The sequence below is a fragment of the Gasterosteus aculeatus genome, chromosome 3, assembly GCF_964276395.1.
Source record: "Gasterosteus aculeatus chromosome 3, fGasAcu3.hap1.1, whole genome shotgun sequence".
NCBI classification, from domain to species: Eukaryota; Metazoa; Chordata; class Actinopteri; order Perciformes; family Gasterosteidae; genus Gasterosteus; species Gasterosteus aculeatus.
In genome coordinates, this window is record NC_135690.1 from 15,109,307 (window position 1) to 15,127,248 (window position 17,942).

Below are 17,942 nucleotides of genomic sequence, written 5' to 3' on the forward strand. Positions count from 1 at the left end.
TTAAGGTTTAATGACGTTTCCTCTTTTATACGGCCACATAATCACAGGCTTTATGAAGCCGGGGTCTAAGGATGTCTTGAGGTGGCATTGAAATGCAGGATATCCTCCAGCCTGCGTTTACCATCGCTGCAGCTCGAGTCCTCACTGTGACAGGGAAGTGAATCACTTCTCAGGTCTGTCTCTCTCATCACAACCTGCGGTTGGTTTATAAAGCACTGGGTGTTTCAGAGGCAAAGTACACTTCTAATCTGCTGATACCTAATGAACTGCCATGAACCCTCAGGTCGTCTGGGACTGGCGTGTGTTCTATTACCAGGGTCAATACTCCACATATCTGCACTTATCAGGAAAAAAAGTCCTAGAAAGCTGCAGGTCTGCTGAGTCCCCTCGGCTCCTTTGAACCCAGAATAAAAAAATGTTCTGTTTGCCTTTAATGAACAATATCTGCATTACGGAAGTTTTGTTGTTGTCTTTTTTAATGAACCCGCCTGTGTAAACTACACAGCTATCAAGATGCATACAATGAAACAAGGGATTGCAACATTTAGTCAATACAAACTGTAGCCAGAGTAAGGGTTACACTCACAATTCCTGTGATCTGAACAGCGGATGTGGGTTGTGGAGCAATGTTTTTAATCTGCAACCACAGTAATTTGACATTATCTCATCATATGTCTCATCAACATGTGACAATACCTTCTTGGGCCCTCACAAAAAAGTTATAAAACAAATTTAATAACAATAATTGTGAGGTAATGAAAACTACTTGAGCCCTTCTTCTTTTTTTTACAAATAAACATTGTGATAAGGCTCGCTCCTTATTGTTTACATCCTTCTAAGCATCATAATTTACACGTAGACATTATTTAAAGAAGAAGAAGTGTGTGTTATCGTAAATTCCCTTTTAATACACATTTAATACATATGGAACAAACTTACCTAAAATGGTTCATTAAATTGTGCTAGGAAGTAAGTTTTCTCTTCCCTTGAGTCTTTAATTGTTTTTTACTGATTACAACTATTCGTGACTCATGACCATTGCTTCATTTAACTTTGCAAAAAATGTGCCCATAACATGGCGTGTCGGTGAAATAGCTTCGGTTTAATTTAGAAAGTCTGGTTCTTGGTCCATTGATGCTCCACTGCAAAAGTGTTCTCCTGTTTCTGATCTCCCCTTCCACCCTTGTAAAAGAGAAAGGAAATGAGTAACCCATTCTCATGATGCTTTGACCAGGCCCACATTTGGAGGGAGGAGCAAACACGTGCTTAAGTATCATGCTGAGGGTGAATGTTGACTCCAAACCCCCGCGTGGCCGTCAGACAAACCAAACATGGGACTGCTGCTGCCGATCGTCCTGGGCTTCCTCGCCGCCCTGCTCGGAGCGATGTACCTTCTCGGGGTGTTTCGTCAGCGGCGACCCGGAGAACCCCCTTTGGATAAGGGCCTCATTCCCTGGCTGGGTCACGTCCTGGAGTTCCGAAGGAACACGCTGAAGTTCTTAGAGAGGATGAAGCGAAAGCACGGCGATGTGTTCACAATTCAGCTGGGAGGCTTCTACATCACGTTCCTTCAGGACCCCCTGTCGTTCGGGTCGCTTGTTAAGGAGAGCCGAGAGAAGCTGGACTTCAGGAAGTTCGCCGTGCAGCTGGTGCGCAAAGTCTTCGGCTACGCCGCCCTCGAGGACGAACATACTATCCTCCAGTTGTCCAGCAACAAGCACCTCAAGGGGGACGGCCTGGAACTGATGACGCAAGCCATGATGGGAAACCTGCAGAACCTCATGTTGCACAACATCGGCTCTGCGACGGACCAAAGCAGCTGGATCGAGGACGGGCTGTTCAAGTACAGTTACAATATTGTCTTCCGGGCCGGCTACTTGTCTCTGTATGGCAACCAGCCACACGAGTCAGACGGGAGCGAGGAGAAAGCCAAGGAGAAAGACAGAGCTGAATCAGAAGTCTTATTCCACGAGTTCCGTAAATATGATCAACTCTTCCCCAACCTGGCTTACGGGGTCCTGACGCCGGGGAAAAAGATGGAAGCAGAGCGGCTGATGAGATTCTTCTGGGACAAGCTGTCTGTGCAGAGGATGAAGGCCAAAGACAACATCAGCGGCTGGGTTTGGGACATCCAGCAGGCCAAAGAGGAGATGGGAGTGGAGGGCTCGATGATAGACAGGTACATGTTTGTGCTTCTCTGGGCCTCCCAGGGCAACACGGGGCCGTCGTCGTTCTGGCTGCTCCTCTTCCTCATGAAACACCCGGAGGCCATGAAAGCGGTGAAGGAAGAGGTCGACAAGGTTCTGAAGGAGTTCGGGCAGGAAGTCAAGCGCGGCGGCCCTATAATCGCCCTGACCCGCGAGATGCTGACGAGAACCCCGGTCCTGGACAGCGCCGTGGAGGAGACCCTCCGCCTCACCGCCGCGCCCCTCCTCACCAGAGCCGTGCTGGAGGACATGACGCTCAAGATGGCCGACGGGAGGGAATACTTCATACGCAAGGGCGACAGGATGGCCGTCTTTCCGTACGTCGCCGTTCACATCGACCCGGAGATCCACCCCGAGCCGCACTCTTTCAGATACAACCGCTTTCTCAATCCCGACGGGAGCAAGAAAACCGATTTTTACAAAGCGGGAAAGAGGGTGAAGTACTACAACATGCCCTGGGGCGCCGGGGTCTCCATGTGCCCCGGCCGCTTCTTTGCCACCAACGAGCTGAAACAGTTTGTTTTCCTCATGCTGGTTTATTTTGAGTTTGAGCTGAAGGATCCCGAGGTGAAGATACCTGAAATTGACTTCACCCGATGGGGTTTCGGGTCGATGCAACCCCAGACGGACGTTGAGTTCCGATACAGGCTCCGATATTAAGCCAAGCGATCGCTGTGATTTGCCTTTTCTAGAAGCTTTATTAGACGCATGTGATTCAACAGTAAAGTGTTCATATCAACGATGTGATGAACTCACTATGGACGCGGTTTTAAAATGCCTTTTTGCAATAGCTAACTGATTCCCTCCAAGTGTAATAGATACTGTAACACAATACTGTTTTCTATAAATTGTAGTCTTATTATTATTATTATTATAATTATCTCTCGCTCTCCATTCTGCTTGTAAATCAGAGTACAGATGCTATCACAACTGATACAATTCAGAAATCCTTGTAACATAAAAATGTGATGACAGTGAAAGAATGACTATGAGGGGTGAATCCAAAATGTTGTAAAATAGAGAGATGCCGTTATTTGTTAATATTGCCGTATTTTCAGTATTTCGGATGACATGACGTGTACGTTTAAGTGTCGCTGTTATCGATCTGCAGACGCAGGTGGTTGACCGTGACCTTCTACCCAATAGAAGGTCACGGTCAGGTTTAAGGCCAAGCTTGTAAATGTGTTGCTAATGCTTCATTGTTCTTAATCACTTATCAATCTGTAATAAAGTTTTATTTGACCAAAAGAAACAGAACACGTCCTTCTGTGACCAGATGAGTAGTACAGGCAGTGCACTACTTGTTTCATTTCTTATCCATTTATACAGAAACCATCCTGGATCCCTAACGGAATGTTCCGTACCAGGAAACAGAAATGCTGTTGTAAATTGTACGTCAATGACGTCACGTCTTAGGTCTCACAAACACATTTCGCATCATAGTTCCTGGAAATATGAGGTGGGCAGGACGTCTGGGAAGATGAGGCAAGTCCTTAAAAATGTTTGTTTTTTTAGTTTCAGTTTACAAATGCATTCACTTAACCGTGGACCTCATTTAGGAGACATACGTTTAACTCATAACTTAATTGAGAATAAACTCAGAATTCAATAAGTGCAATAGTTAATAATAATAATTTCTACCTTTTTAAATTTGGGATCTGAGGCCATTGTCTCACATCAAAATTTAGATTCACACATTGTTAGGAAGCTATTGCACTACATGTTCCTCTAGTGGTGCAAGAAGGGCTTTCACAACAGCAAAACAATTGATAATTTAGAGAAACAAAAAACTGCTCTGTTGAAAAAAGATCCATGCCTTTACAACATTGGTGTTTGTTGCTGTAAAAGATGCACTTACACACAGTAGCAGACGAGTGACCACATCTGGTACTACTTACTAATGCATTCCTTACGCTGAACTTCTGTGTCATCTCCAATGTCTGATAACAACAGTATACGTTAGAAAAAGAACAGTATTGCTGTGGGAATACAGGCTCAGATGGATGTTAAATGTGGATGAGGAACCTAACAGCCGTGTGCAATTTGCAGTCTGCATTTCAAACGGCCTTTTGGAATCAATAATTACAATAATTACTTCCTGTGCCGAATTTACGACGAGTCACGAGAGACTCGCTCAGGGAGGTGGTTTTCCAAGGTCTCAAGCTCAGTAAGAACCTCATTTGAGCATTTTCACTGCAGCGCTATTTTGTACGCTAACATCCGCTCATTAGAATTAGCATGATTAGCTCAGGCTGTAAGTGTCTTTGATTTAGCAGGAATTTGGTCAAAAACTAAAGTGTATTCAAACAATGAAGATTGAAGGTCCCGGATGAAAAGTTAACGGATAGAAACCTTTATGGTGGCATTAAAAGAATCTGAATGAAAAGAAAATCCATCCTATAGGTTAGAAATATAGTCTTAGTTATTTCAAACATAAAGGGAAGAAAGTAGTGTCAAAATACTGTGGCCAGTCGGCGCTGCATGAATGATTGGAGTGACAGGAGTCATCCTGAATGAAACAAATGAAAGGTCAGGGGTCATGGCAGTGGAGGCGCACAGTCTGGGGAACAATGGAGCCTTTGGCAGGATGCTGGTCTCCTGAGTGTCCCGCCTGTACTTGGTGGTGAGGGGTTTGGGAGCAAAATGACCCATTGTCACTCTCATCCTGCTTCAGAGCCTGAGCAGTGAAACGATGCCTCTGGACGCCGGCCTAAGATGACCTATTATGAAGCGCAGAATAAGCTCCCGCTTCACCCGCATTGGACAGGTAGGGACAGCGTTCACGTGTCGGGGATTTGGCTGTTCGTGTTGTGCAGATCGGGTGGCAAAAGTTAACGGCCTTTTGAATTTAACTGGAGAAATAGAAGCGGCAGAAAATATGTGGCTTTGCTTGTTACTTTAGTGCCTCAATGTCAGCTTATCAATTTCTATTTAACTATGTCTAGAGGTTTGACCTTTAGTGCTGTTGTCTCATATCGTGTCAGCGTTTTGTTTTGACAAATGTTCCGTAGAAATTTGTGTGACTCTCTCCGTCATTGAGAAATCATCCACCCATTAGTGTCAAATTGTTTTTGGTTTGAAGCTTTTCCGTTGCACACTCCTGATCTCCAGATGACACGCAGCGAGCTGTTGTCTTAACGCTCCCCGACTAAGTGAACAAACCTGAAACGAGCTGTTCTCATTCACCTCTTGATGAACGGCTAAGTGAAAAGAAATGTACAGATGGTGCTGTCTCTATATATATATAAAAGGACTATACTATGTGTACATAAGTCTACATAAGTCGTTTGAAAAAAAGGCATTCCAGTGATAGAGGAAGTTTAACAGGAAAGCAGGAAAGCAGATGGCAAAGCTTAAAACAATGCGAGCGTGGCTCAATAAACAACCCTCCTCGTTTTGTTGAAGCCTCCATGGGAACTGCGCTTGGTATTTTTACTCTCCTCAGTCACCAGGATTGGGTGAGTAAAATGCCTGTAACTCGACCCTTCAATGTAGTAAAGAAAACAGTCAAAAGTAAAAAAGGATTCATCTGATGTTGATTTCCACCAAAAGTTACTCTGTGTCAAATGGGTCAATGCTCCCAAACGTTGTCCATGTTCAAGGTCAGAGGAAAGAGAAATTGGCAGGTCATCGACCCCGATGGGAGTGATTTAAAAGGGCAAATTGTTCTCCAAAATGTATCGGAATATACTGAGGAGTCTGTGCTGCAGCCACATACGTGATTGCCATCTAGTGGATGAAAACGTCTACCGTCTAAGAAAAGTAGATAAGTTACGTTTGGGCTTTCAAAGCAAACACATGTACGATTGCTCTTTTTTTATATTTAGTGAAATAGAAAATGATTCCCGTTCAATGATTAACTTTGAAGGCGAATATGTCTCCCTATCTGTTACCTTGAGCGAAGGGCCTTTCGCTCCTCAGATTGCCTTTTTCTTATCGCCGAGCTTTAAAACGCACCTATTCACTCGCCCCGCCACACCGGACGCGCGCGACGTACGTCTCTCCCTCTCTTTTCGTTTCGCCCGAGTGCACGCGGGGGATTGTGCATCCTGCTGTTATTAGCGGACTCCTGCGGCCTCGCTTCCAGGAGTTCACTGAGTTGGAGAAGGACAACGGCACGGAGGCATCTGGGAGGAAGGGGCTGCAGTAAACACGTCTCTGGTAGTCCAAATGACCCTGAGTAGGTCTGCTGCTCCCTTTGGGCCTTCCCCCGGATCAGCCCTTGACATGGCCAGTTAAGACAAGATAATGTCAAAGATTAACACCCTGGAGCTCTGCAAGCAAAGCGTTGTTATTTCGTTTGTTTGGACGGGTTGTGGACGTGTTAAATTTTGAATGCCCTGATGGAAACCTTCATCAGCGGGTTTAAAAGTAAAATTGGAAAAGGGGAATTAGACAATTAAGGAATAGTCCTGTGAACTGGATACGTTGTACTGACCGATGTGTCAAATATACATAACATCTTCAGTCACATTGAGATATTGTGCTCTGCTAATGATCTACTTTATCATTGGAACATGTACAACAAGTAGCGTTTTGGTTTTTAATTTTCTCCACTTAATCACTTTTATTAATTAGTTGACGCCAGCGAGACACCCAACGTCCATCGTGTATCGTGACAACTGGTTTTTAATTCTTTTCCAGTGTTTTGCTACTTTTCTATGAAGTCGCACGCAGTTTTCACAAAACGAGGGAAACTCAGCTGTGTTTGTGAATTACACAAATTTCTAATGGGTGAAACAAGAGTGAGGCTTTCTTACCTCCCACCTCCGACTATGTGAACATGAACGGAAAATATTCTTTTTTTAGCTCTTGATGTCAGCGCTCTTCTTTTTTTTTTGGTAAACTTTAGATTTCACGACGTCAGTGCAGTAAAATCATTGGAACCTTCTTCCGAGGCCCAAAACGGAGAGACTTTACAGCTTCCCGCATTCAAATACTGCAAAACATTGTGACTTCCTCAAATGCTTCGAATAGTTTGACCTGCATTTTTTAACGAGCCTCAGTGTTTTTAGCGTAAAAACGAAGACGGCCTTTCACGCCTGAACATCCGACACTTCATTCCTGCTTCCCCCTCACAAATACCCACCCAGTAAGTTGCTTCCCTGTATAATTGCACAGTCGGTGTCGGGCCTCATTTGGATTAATGCGCGTTGCTTTTTGCTCGTGTGCGAGAGGCGGCGGAGGCCCGGCTGAGGGAAGTTGTTGGCATCCACCTCAAGGCTTTTCATCTCAGTCGCTTCAGTGGAGTCCAGCCTTAGTAAAACTGGCACGGGACGCACTCACCCCGGGGGTAGGATATGCTCGGCTGAGAAACTGGGAGAAAAGTGAACAAATGAGATGGGACTGCCACCACTCTCAGGCTGCCTATGGGATAACCCCCCCCCCCCCACACACACACACACACACACACAGCCTGGTTAGAGCAGTTTAATGATAGTTGTGGGAGAGATGGGGGGTGGAGGGGGGAGAGGAAGAGAGGAGGAGTCTAAGCGCCAAGTTGCATGTTTTTGCTCTGGTGTCTTGTGTCACTCTTTTCTCCAAAGGGGAGGATGGGTGGGGGGCGTCCGAGTCACATGGTGCAGCTTGATCTGTTACATAAACGCGGACCTCCACAGCCCCCCAGTCTGCTCGCATCAACTTTACCCGGCGACTACGTGTTGGAGAAAACTCTTGCGGGTGACATTGGCGGCGGCCAAGGAGATCTGTGGAGATGTTCACTCCTCCCTGATGCGTCGCCCACTGCAGCACTCGGCTACAGCTGCAAAACCCTCACAGCTCCCGCTGACCTCCCAAAGGAGAAACAACAAGCATCGCTCCGTTCTGATGCTCTATTTGCTCTATTTGACGTTTAACACTAATTATAATCACAACCTGATGAATATTTAAACATCCTCGTTTGGCTGTCGCATGACGCCCGAGCCGTGTGACAGGAGCAATGTCACACAATGTCTCACAGGCGAATACTCCGGGCCGTCCAATCAATATTTATCAACGTCCCAAAGCTAGAACAGCCCGACTTGTCAGAGGACAAACAGATGACACATTCAAAACTAAACACTCATTGTTTTGACTGTATATATTTGTGCACATTTGTCGGTGTTGGAAGCAACCGTGTGCAATTCAAATGAAAGACTAATTTATTATTGAAAATCCATTGTTTTAAAATTCCCTTTTCCCACAAATATACAGTATTTTAAATAGACTGTCTGGCTTCGTGAACACTTAAATAAAGGACGTTTATAATAGAGCAAGATATTGAAAATTTAGGTGTCCTACATATTTTATTACTAATTACAGTTAAGGTGAAAACTTGAGGTTCTGATGAGAAACAACAGTTAAAAGAGAATATGGCAGAGTTTAGTAAAGATAAATATCTATTCAGATACATCACCTATTAAAGATCCATCTTAACTGGATAAAATACAAGTCTGTCAATGAAGAAGATTATTTAAATATATCTGTAGTTTAGGTTCAGTGAGAAACATAAACTCGAATGGACGAATTAGTTAAATGTTCACTTAACAACCTTCTCATGGGCCATGTGGGTCTTTTGGACGAAGGGAAGATTTTGGATGCAGAGGAATGCGCTGCTACTTAGAAACACGTGCTTATCCGTCCCTCGGGGACGGCACATGTCCAGATCCCAAATGCTCTCCTTGTTCCAGCAGCATCCCCTGTCTTCTCGTGTCCAGTGCTGCACCAGGGGTGCTCGCTACGCCACATCTCCTCAGTCAGTCGGAGAGGGGGGCCCCGAAGGCGAGGCGCCCCCCCGCGGGTGGCCGGCTCTCTCCGAGCCTTCTTCCCACCGAGAACCGCTCAAACAGAATGAGATTTCAGATGCAAAGACTTCTCATACGCCGGCGCGCGCCTCACGTCCCACTGCAGCCGCGTCTGCTGCGGAGCCAATAGCAGTGTATCATCTTTATAACCTCTTGGATGTTTCATCATCCGAGGAACCGAGCTGAAGGTTTAACGGTGGCCGCTGTGATGCTGTGAGTTACTGCTAATTGAGGATTATTGAGGGCCTTGTGAAAGCAGCGTTATAATAATACGGCCACTGTGACAGTGAGCAGGCACGTTTCATTAACACATGGCAGGCCGCAACCCGTTTATCTGTCCTTTATTAACAGCGGTTGACTTTTGATCCCTTCCCAAACTTCACAGCAGGGTTCTGGCACACGCAGCGGAGGAGATGGAGCAATTCCTTTATTCCACTCCTGCATCCATCACCGGCTCATCTGTACTTTGCCGTGTCATTTCCGACTTAAGGAAAGGAACCTGTGGCCTGTGCGTGTGCGCGTGCGTGCTCTTGTGTGCAGGGGAGAGACTTGCAGCCGCTCTCGCCCTCGTGTGAGAAAAATCCATCTCACGCCTCGAGCTGTGGAAGCTTGAGAGTGTAAACATTGGGTTGGAAAAGACGCGTTGCAGCGGCGCAGAGTGCGACCTGTCCACTGCTCTGTTATCTGGCCATCTGCCTGGACGGAGGACCTAAATATTATGACACTGGATATGACGGAGCGTACCTGCTGGTTACATTCTAGCGGATCTGCACTCCAGGCCAGGTGGCTTTTGTCTCTCTGACACTTTGTGTGTCCTCAAACTCCCCGTCTTTGTCTCCAAGGGGCTGTTTCCTCACAAGGGACACCCACTGTAAAGTGTTATGTAATTGACTGATAACACAGAGGTGGCTTATTTGCATTTACCGTGTGTGTGTGTGTGTGTGTGTGTGTGTGTGTGTGTGTGCGCGTGTTCTTTGCAGGAAGCGCGTGCACAGTGTGGAGGAATTCACCTTTTAGCGTTTTTAAATGTGTGCGCCGCGACACGTGACCCTCTGTCTGAGTGAGACACTGCTGCTGCTAAAAAAGGGTTGGAGGGCATGTGGACACCGACCTGCAAGAAGCTGAGATACATTGATGGAGATGCAAAGGGAGGGAGAGAGGGGGAGAGAGAGAGAGGGAGAGAGAGGGAGAGAGAGAGAGGGGCAGAAAAGTGGGAGAGACGGAAAGAGAAAGAGGGAAAGACCTTCATCATCTGTGTTACAAACGTGACACAAAGGGGTTTAGGGGGCGGCCGAGTGTGTTGCGGTTCAACGCGCTGCCTCAGCTGGGTTTTCTTCCCCATCTGTGCGATATCCTCAAGTCCAAACCCTCGGATCAGGGTCACTTGCCAAAGGTGGACTGTTTTTTTTTGTTTTCTCCCTCTCCGTTCTTTGTACTTCCTTCTCGAGGAGAAGGCTGGTGTAATAGAAACCAGACGCAAGCCAGAATGTGAGGCATTCACAGCGGCGAGACCTCACTTCTTCACAGAGGGGGGAAGAACGGAAAAGAAAGTAGAAACTATCAGTCAATCGTTGGTTTTATTTATTTTTGGCCATTCTGGAAGTTATCAATAAGACGGAAAAGACCAGGACATTAAGATGGAAGTGATATGCAACGGATCAGACTGTGCAGGAGATATCTAGAGAGGGCAAAAGACACCTTCAGGATGGGAAATGCATGTACAACTTTTCAAGGTGGGTTGTTTCAGTTATTTGCCTTAAAGAAACTGCATGTGTAGCTTCTGTAAAATGATCATGTCGCGTCATTTATGAATTCTCGTTGTGTGGGATCCTGTGTGTGAATTCGCCCTCCTGAAAGATCGTTTCATTCCATTGCAAAATAAATATTTTTCTGAAACAAATGAATCAATGATGCAAAAAGCTATTCACCCAACACAATACAATATGTTGCATGCTTATTCATTTTAAATATATTGGCCTCGTATTTGTTTAAACTACAGAATTTATTAACCTTGCTTACACACCTATTTGTCGTTCCATATTGTGGATTTTAATTATCATAAAATGTTCATATTTTGTGTAACTAGGATACATCCGTAGCTATAGTGTCAGATTTGATGAGCAAAGATACTGAAACATTTGATATTTGATTTGATTGACGCATTTAAAAAATATCCTGAATTTAAAATGGAGCGAGCTGCTTTGTATGAGAACTCAACTATTACATATCAAGCAAAAATGCCTGAACCCAAACATGGTCTTTGCTGCATTCACACTGCTACGTTATCAAGTAAAATCGAAATATTTTTTTATTAAACAGGCAACTCTATTTTCAGGCGAGACATGTTAATTCGGTAACCGCGTCAACCACGAAAAAATAGACAAGGCAGCAAAAAATCAACAAAACAATCTTCTCCACAAATCAAAGTGAGGATGTGAAATTGACACAACAGATTCCTCATGAACTTATGAACACCATCGGCGTGGCGGCGGCCCTCCTGTCACGCCGTCCTGGGGCAGACGCCGGTCGCCCACTATAGGTGCCATCTGTCAGCGAGGCCGTACCTCGCCCCGGCGTCAGCAGTGCTGGATCAGAGGGGGGGGGGGGGGGGGGGGGAGGCCTCGTGGCAGCGCAACAAGCCTCTCCTGTTCCCTCAAATGGACGCGGGAGACGGCACATCCCACGCCGGGGAACACAGTGCCGCAGTCATGAAATCAACATGAGTTGTGCTGCTCTGCCCCCCCACCCTCTCCCCTCCCCATGACTGAAGGGACAGAAGCGCTACGCTGTGACCTCGTCGCGGCCTCAATCGCCTCACACGGTCCGAGGATGACACTGACACTGTGAGGTGGCATCTGTCACGGAGGAGAGTACAGTGTGGTTCTGGAGTGGCTCTCTGAGTGGACCGCAGTGTCGTACCAGAGGGAGCTTTCCTTAAACTCAGGCCGCTGTCGCTTTCGGCCCTTTCCCCCTCTTGCAGTGTTCGGCGCGGTCAAAGCAATGATCAAAGCGCTCGTACTTGCCAGAGGGTTTTTTTTTTCCTCCAAGCTGATGTTTGTGTTTTTTTCCTCTTTTTTTTTTCTCTCTTGACTTTGACACTTCAATCCTTTCGTAAACTATTTCAATCTGTTAGAAGGAAATATTAGAAGTACTGCGTGATGTGTGTTTAGATGACTGGATGACATCACCCGACTCACTGACACAAATCAACACAAGCTATTGTGTCGTGTTTGGCTGCCGAATGAGTGGAAAATGAGTCTCCGTCTTCAGATGATGTTTGCTACATTCGCGAAGTCCATATTAAACTGTAGGTCCTTTAATATTTTTTTCACACATAATTAGGGGTCAAATATAATACATTTTAAAATTTCACTTGGCTCCAGGGAATTATTTATTATTATTATTCTGGGTTTTCTTTGACATACAACAATCCTGTAACATTAAAATATTTCTTTACAATGTGATATTATCATTTATCGCTTTAAGGTCCAGCGATATTTACTGCTTGTACGTTCCACGAGTGCGGACTGAATCGGGGAAAAAAAGCGTTCAGTTTTGCCGCCCCATCAACATCTGGAACAATCTCCAGGCTGAACTGAAACTGTCTGAACTTCTATCTTTTAATGTTTTCTGACGTCTCCAAATGGACAGACAACCAAAATCTATTGAAGCTACTTCTGCTTTTGACCATTTTTTCCTTTCGTACTTAGTTTTTTAACTTAATTTGTATTGTGGTTTTACTCATGTCATGTTTTTGTATTTTATGGCTGTTTTTAACGACGTGTGCTGCTGCCTTCTTGGCCAGGTCGCCCTTGAAAATGAGATCTCGATCTCAATGGGACTTTTACCTGGTTAAATAAAGGTTGAATAAAATAAATTATGAATTAATAAACAGTTGATTCAAATTAATATCTATTATTTTTTTTGGACCATAATAATTAGTTAAAACATTTTTAAAACTAGCATTCTCAGTCCGATCCTGTTCTTCAATGAGTCGCTGCTAAACCCATTCTTTAATTTCTCTTTACAGACTCTAGTTGACAAGCTTCTCAGAGCAACATGAGCTGGAGCTTCCTCACTCGTCTCCTGGAAGAGATCCACAACCACTCCACCTTTGTGGGGAAAGTGTGGCTGACGGTGCTCATCATCTTCCGCATCGTGCTCACGGCCGTCGGAGGCGAGTCCATCTACTCGGACGAGCAGACCAAGTTCACCTGCAACACCAAGCAGCCGGGCTGCGACAACGTCTGCTACGATGCGTTCGCCCCTCTCTCGCACGTCCGCTTCTGGGTCTTCCAGATCATCATGATCTCCACTCCCTCCATCATGTACATGGGCTACGCTATCCACAAGATAGCCCGAACCACAGAGGAGGATCGCAGGAAGCGCCAGAGGCTCCGCAAGAAGCACACTCCTCACTCCAGATGGAGGGAGGGCCACCATCTGGAAGATGTCTTGGAGGAGGAGGAAGATGACGATGCTGAGCCCATGATCTACGAGGATCCGCTGGGGGAGCAAGAGGCCAAGCCCGAAACGATGACCAGCTTAGGCAAAGATCCGCCGAAACACGACGGCCGCCGAAGGATAATGCAGGAAGGCCTGATGAGAATCTATGTGCTGCAGCTCATGTCCAGAGCTATTTTTGAAATCGCTTTCCTCGCCGGACAGTATCTCCTCTACGGCTTTCGAGTTAGTCCATCGTATGTATGCAACAGGATCCCCTGTCCACACAGGGTGGACTGCTTCATCTCCAGGCCCACAGAGAAAACAATCTTCCTCCTCATCATGTATGTGGTGAGCTGCCTTTGTCTGGTGCTGAATGTGTGCGAGATGCTCCACATCGGAATCGGCACTTTCCGGGACACCCTGCGCATGAAGAGGAACCGGGGCATGAGGACGTCCTACGGCTACCCGTTTTCTCGAAACATCCCAGCCTCTCCTCCGGGGTACAACCTTGTGATGAAGACAGACAAACCCGGCAGGATCCCCAACAGCCTCATCACCCACGAGCAGAACATGGCCAACGTGGCCCAGGAGCAGCAGTGCGCCAGCCCGGACGAGAACATCCCGTCTGATTTGGCGAGCCTGCACCGGCACCTACGGGTGGCCCAGGAACAGCTCGATATGGCCTTTCAAACATATCAAACCAAAACCAACCAGCAAACATCGCGGACCAGTAGTCCTGTATCTGCGGGCACCGTGGCAGAACAAAATCGTGTCAATACAGTCCAAGAGAAACAAGGAGCGAGGCCCAAATCTGCCACAGAGAAGGCTGCCACCATCGTCAAGAATGGAAAGACCTCTGTTTGGATCTAGAGATGAATCTGATTAAGTTCTTTAACAGTTTAAACGTTTAGGACTCCAGGACTCACGCAGCCGGAAGATGTGTGTGTGTGTGTGTGTGTGTGTGTGTGTGTGTGTGTGTGTGTGTGTGTGGGAGGGATGCGACTTAGGACAATAACAATTGAGACTTTCAATCACCCGCTGAAGGAGCGCAGTACACAGTTTGGGGGAATTTTAAAAGAAAACCACACGTGGAACTGATCGAATCCAGTATCACAAATCTTCTCTGTTTCTGTAGTGTGTCACGTTGTGCTTCCCATAGCTTCAGGACATGGTTAACATGTGCTTACCTAATTATACATCTCTAATTCTCGATAAAATTTCAAAATATAAACAGACTGCTTTCGGCTATTTATCTGATCTACCCTTGACTGCCACTGAACTGGATTTATCTAACTTTGTAAGTGTGATTGTACCCTCAATCCAAATATGGAAAACGCAGTGAAAAACACTGTACAAATGCACAATGACTGACTTGTGAAGAATGAGGGTTATTGTTGGAGAGGCGCTCGTTTAACATGTTGGGTTGTATTTTTGGATGTAGTGTGGAGCAGGTTCTCTGGAAGCAGATGAAATGTGAAATGTTTTGATGAAGATAATGAAACAGGGCTGGATCTTCTGGTGGATATCAGCTCAGCGTGATGATCTTCAGTCGTTGCGTGCAAAGCCTTTATCTATTCTGTATTTTTCAAAGCCTCAAACGTGTCACGTTTCAAACAGAGGAAGTAATTACATTTTTTTTTCCGATGCCAAGTAAGTATTTTTGACAAATGGAAACAGATGATGCATGCTTTAGAACTTGGAACAAAACATATACACATCCAGTAGAAACCCATCCATAGCTATTCAATTAGCTCTATATTTATCTTATGTTTAGATATGTTAGGTCTTGAAGATGATCATTTCAGTTTGTATGTTTCTAATATGTAATCCTGCCTTCACTGTTGTCATACTTCAAAGTGCCTAAAACTTTTAAAGACTGTTCTCGTATTTCATTCATGAAGAAATAAAGTCATTTGAAACCTCTGAGTTCTTTCTTAATAATACACATCTGCCTGCGTGCTTTCCACTAATGGTGGGGGGAGTCTTTGAAACAGCAAAGTGGACAGTTTCTATTATTGAAGTCTAATTAAAAGTTAGTAGCTTGCTATTCAGTTTCAGTTTGGTAACAAGTATTTTATTTATGTAACAAGAAAAACAAATCAAATCAAAGCCAACGAGACAAGAAATTAAGATTGTTCTGTTACCGACAACTGATTCACTGGCTAAACTAGAACATGTGTGGAAACTCGTTATCTCAACCATTTAAGTATTCACACATGTAGGAACTAAATAGCTCAAGTTGTGTAACACAGAACCTTTAATGGAAACATTTACTCAAAAGCTTTTATTTGCTCTAGTCTTAGTTGAATGAAACAACTATTTTAAGTCAAACGTAAAAAAGTATATGGAATGAAACAAACATTTATAGCTATTTAAGATAATTATTAATTGAGATACGGAATTAGGGTCAAGGATTTTTTACTGTTGGGTGAGCAGAATTTTTTTTTATTGATTTGTTGATTTATTTATTATTTTATTGAACAAAAAACAGCATTTCTTTTCCCCCTTTATTTCCTCCGGTGCTGTTGCAGGAGTGAGTGAAGGTACAGAAGGTCCTCCACGGAAATGGCTCGGTAAACTTGTATGCGCAAAAGTCAATTTTTCCTATATTAACGTAATTCCTGGATATAAAACCAATTGCCAAAAAAACACTGCTATTGTTCAAAAGGTTCATTGTAGGAACTGCCACCCGTCATAAATGGTTGTATAGAGATTTTATTCAGGACGTATTGGATGCAGTCACAAGATAGAATAATTTACAAATTCGCATTCAGAATTCACTGAGCTCCAGCTTTGGGTGGAACCCACTCGTGGATCTTCTTGCTGGTGGTGGGGAAGGGCACATACTGCTGTGAGCTGCCACTCACGTTGAACTGGTGGACCTCGGCCAGGAACTTCTTGGGCTCTGGTGGATGTGTGGTTGGGGGGTCATCCGTCATACAGTGGAGCCAGCGATGCCTGAAGAGGGAAAACAAAAAGGTAGCTGGCTGAAATGACAAGCCGAATCCTCTCTTTTATTTATGTTGTTGGGATTTTTGAAAACATCAAAAATCATCTGAATCTACCTGCAGTAGAGGATTAAACAATATGATTTAGCTAAAAACCACTACATGTTTTTATATTATTTTGCATGTTGTTTTGTATAAGATTCATAGTAGATGTGCAAAACATTGCCCAATAAATCATTAAAGGTTTTAGCCCAAATAGTCATTGCTGGACTAATCCTTTAACAAACAGCAGGTCCTACCATTCAGATGGAACCATGCTGCCGTCCACCTCCCACATTGTGTTCTTTCCGTTCATCTCTTTGGTGTAGATCACCCAGCGGTGACGTCCTGAACACATTTTGGAGACAAACATGAGTTTATTAATTAAGTCTTAAATTTGTTTGCAGCAGATTAGTTGCAAAAGTGTGGTAAAATAACTCAACATCCTGTGCAAGATATTGCTAACAACATTTCTTGGTGTAAATGCCCTGCGAGTTAAAATCATGCACTTTTGGAGGCAGTCGACTCACCAAAGAAGTAGTTCTTATTGTCCTCAAAGTATTTATTTCCATATTTATCCACACCAACCAGGGCTCCTGTCTTCACGTCATTCACCCTGCCAATGAAACGCTAATGGTCACGTTCACAGCACAAACTCATACATTAAGGTCAACATCTCTACCACCATCTTCTGTGCAATTGTGGCATTGTGAACCGATTATATAAAAGGTGGCATGTTTCTCAAATAAAAACAACGTGTTGACTACAATTTGAAAAAAAAAATAGTGGTCCCTTGACTTTTCTTCAGTTAGGATCAAGTAGTTTTAAAGCGAGAGAAATCCTCCTAATGAACACTTAACATGAATGTTATTTCATCTAAGTTTGGTGTTACATTCCATTCAAAAACATTTACATGTCTGACATCTTTTGACGTTTAAAAGTACAGACTGGTGTTTGAAGCTAAAGATGGAACTAACGTTAGGCTCTGAATAACGAAGACGGGGTTAACCCCTCTTTAAAAAAGCTAACACAGTCAACAGTAGTTTAATTAAGACAATTCCAACCATCCAATCAAACTGACCTCAGTAATTGAACCAAAAAACCTCGAACTCCACCGTGACCTCCTAATTGTCCCAAAGCCCTTCGGACGATGTTGGCATACTGCGCCATCTTGAGACGGACGATTTAGTGAGGCGGACCGGTGTGTCATAAAAAAGGTCCGACTAGCACCAACAAGCGTGTAAACATTCAATTCCCCGTGTAGATTAAAAAGTTATATAGCGACTGAAACTAATATCATCTTTATAATAGCCGTGGTAAATAAAACATATATCTCCAAAATATCTCTTTGTATACAGTATATATATACAACTCTCACGTAGATGTACTGTATTGTGTTTCTATTCTTTTTAAAGTTTATTTACACGTTTACAGAAGGCCTTTTAATATAATATACATGAAGGACTGTATGTGACATAAACTAATGGAAACATTAAGTTAAAATAAGCAGCAGGCTGTGC

At 44.3% G+C, this 17,942-nt stretch overlaps 3 protein-coding genes across 4 annotated transcripts; 2 read left to right on the top strand and 1 right to left on the bottom strand.

The window, feature by feature from the left end:
• The first annotated feature begins 483 nt into the window (after nt 1-483).
• LOC120816014 (7-alpha-hydroxycholest-4-en-3-one 12-alpha-hydroxylase) lies at nt 484-3,459 on the top strand. The gene has a single exon (XM_040171224.2). The coding sequence runs from the start codon at nt 1,332-1,334 to the stop codon at nt 2,865-2,867; it is 1,536 nt and encodes a 511-aa protein (XP_040027158.1). The 5' UTR covers nt 484-1,331; the 3' UTR covers nt 2,868-3,459.
• Nucleotides 3,460-4,760: 1,301 nt separating this feature from the next.
• On the top strand, nt 4,761-15,358 carry gjc2 (gap junction protein gamma 2). 2 transcript variants are annotated; one of them, XM_040170596.2, is made up of 2 exons: nt 4,761-4,974; nt 13,020-15,358. In XM_040170596.2, the coding sequence occupies exon 2, from the start codon at nt 13,049-13,051 to the stop codon at nt 14,303-14,305; it is 1,257 nt and encodes a 418-aa protein (XP_040026530.2). In that variant the 5' UTR covers nt 4,761-4,974; nt 13,020-13,048; the 3' UTR covers nt 14,306-15,358. The 2 variants fall into 2 exon arrangements, with proteins under 2 accessions (XP_040026530.2, XP_040026531.2); XM_040170597.2 differs by lacking the exon at nt 4,761-4,974 and adding an exon at nt 10,143-10,722.
• Nucleotides 15,359-16,132: 774 nt separating this feature from the next.
• ndufa12 (NADH:ubiquinone oxidoreductase subunit A12) lies at nt 16,133-17,904 on the bottom strand. The gene is made up of 4 exons (XM_040170599.2): nt 17,504-17,904; nt 16,953-17,038; nt 16,683-16,770; nt 16,133-16,393 (listed from the first exon to the last, which is right to left on the bottom strand). The coding sequence occupies exons 1-4, from the start codon at nt 17,590-17,592 to the stop codon at nt 16,213-16,215; spliced, it is 444 nt and encodes a 147-aa protein (XP_040026533.1). The 5' UTR covers nt 17,593-17,904; the 3' UTR covers nt 16,133-16,212.
• Nucleotides 17,905-17,942: the final 38 nt, after the last annotated feature.

Bases quoted from the DNA above. Each gene is read 5' to 3' on its own strand.
- LOC120816014 (XM_040171224.2), top strand. From the start codon at position 1,332: ATGGGACTGCTGCTGCCGATCGTCCTGGGCTTCCTCGCCGCCCTGCTC.
- gjc2 (XM_040170596.2), top strand. From the start codon at position 13,049: ATGAGCTGGAGCTTCCTCACTCGTCTCCTGGAAGAGATCCACAACCAC.
- ndufa12 (XM_040170599.2), bottom strand. From the start codon at position 17,592: ATGGCGCAGTATGCCAACATCGTCCGAAGGGCTTTGGGACAATTAGGA. The intron at 17,039-17,503 runs GTCAGTTTGATT...TTTCATTGGCAG, and splicing joins TTTTTGGTTCAATTACTGAG to GGTGAATGACGTGAAGACAG. The intron at 16,771-16,952 runs GTGAGTCGACTG...AAATGTGTTCAG, and splicing joins CAATAAGAACTACTTCTTTG to GACGTCACCGCTGGGTGATC.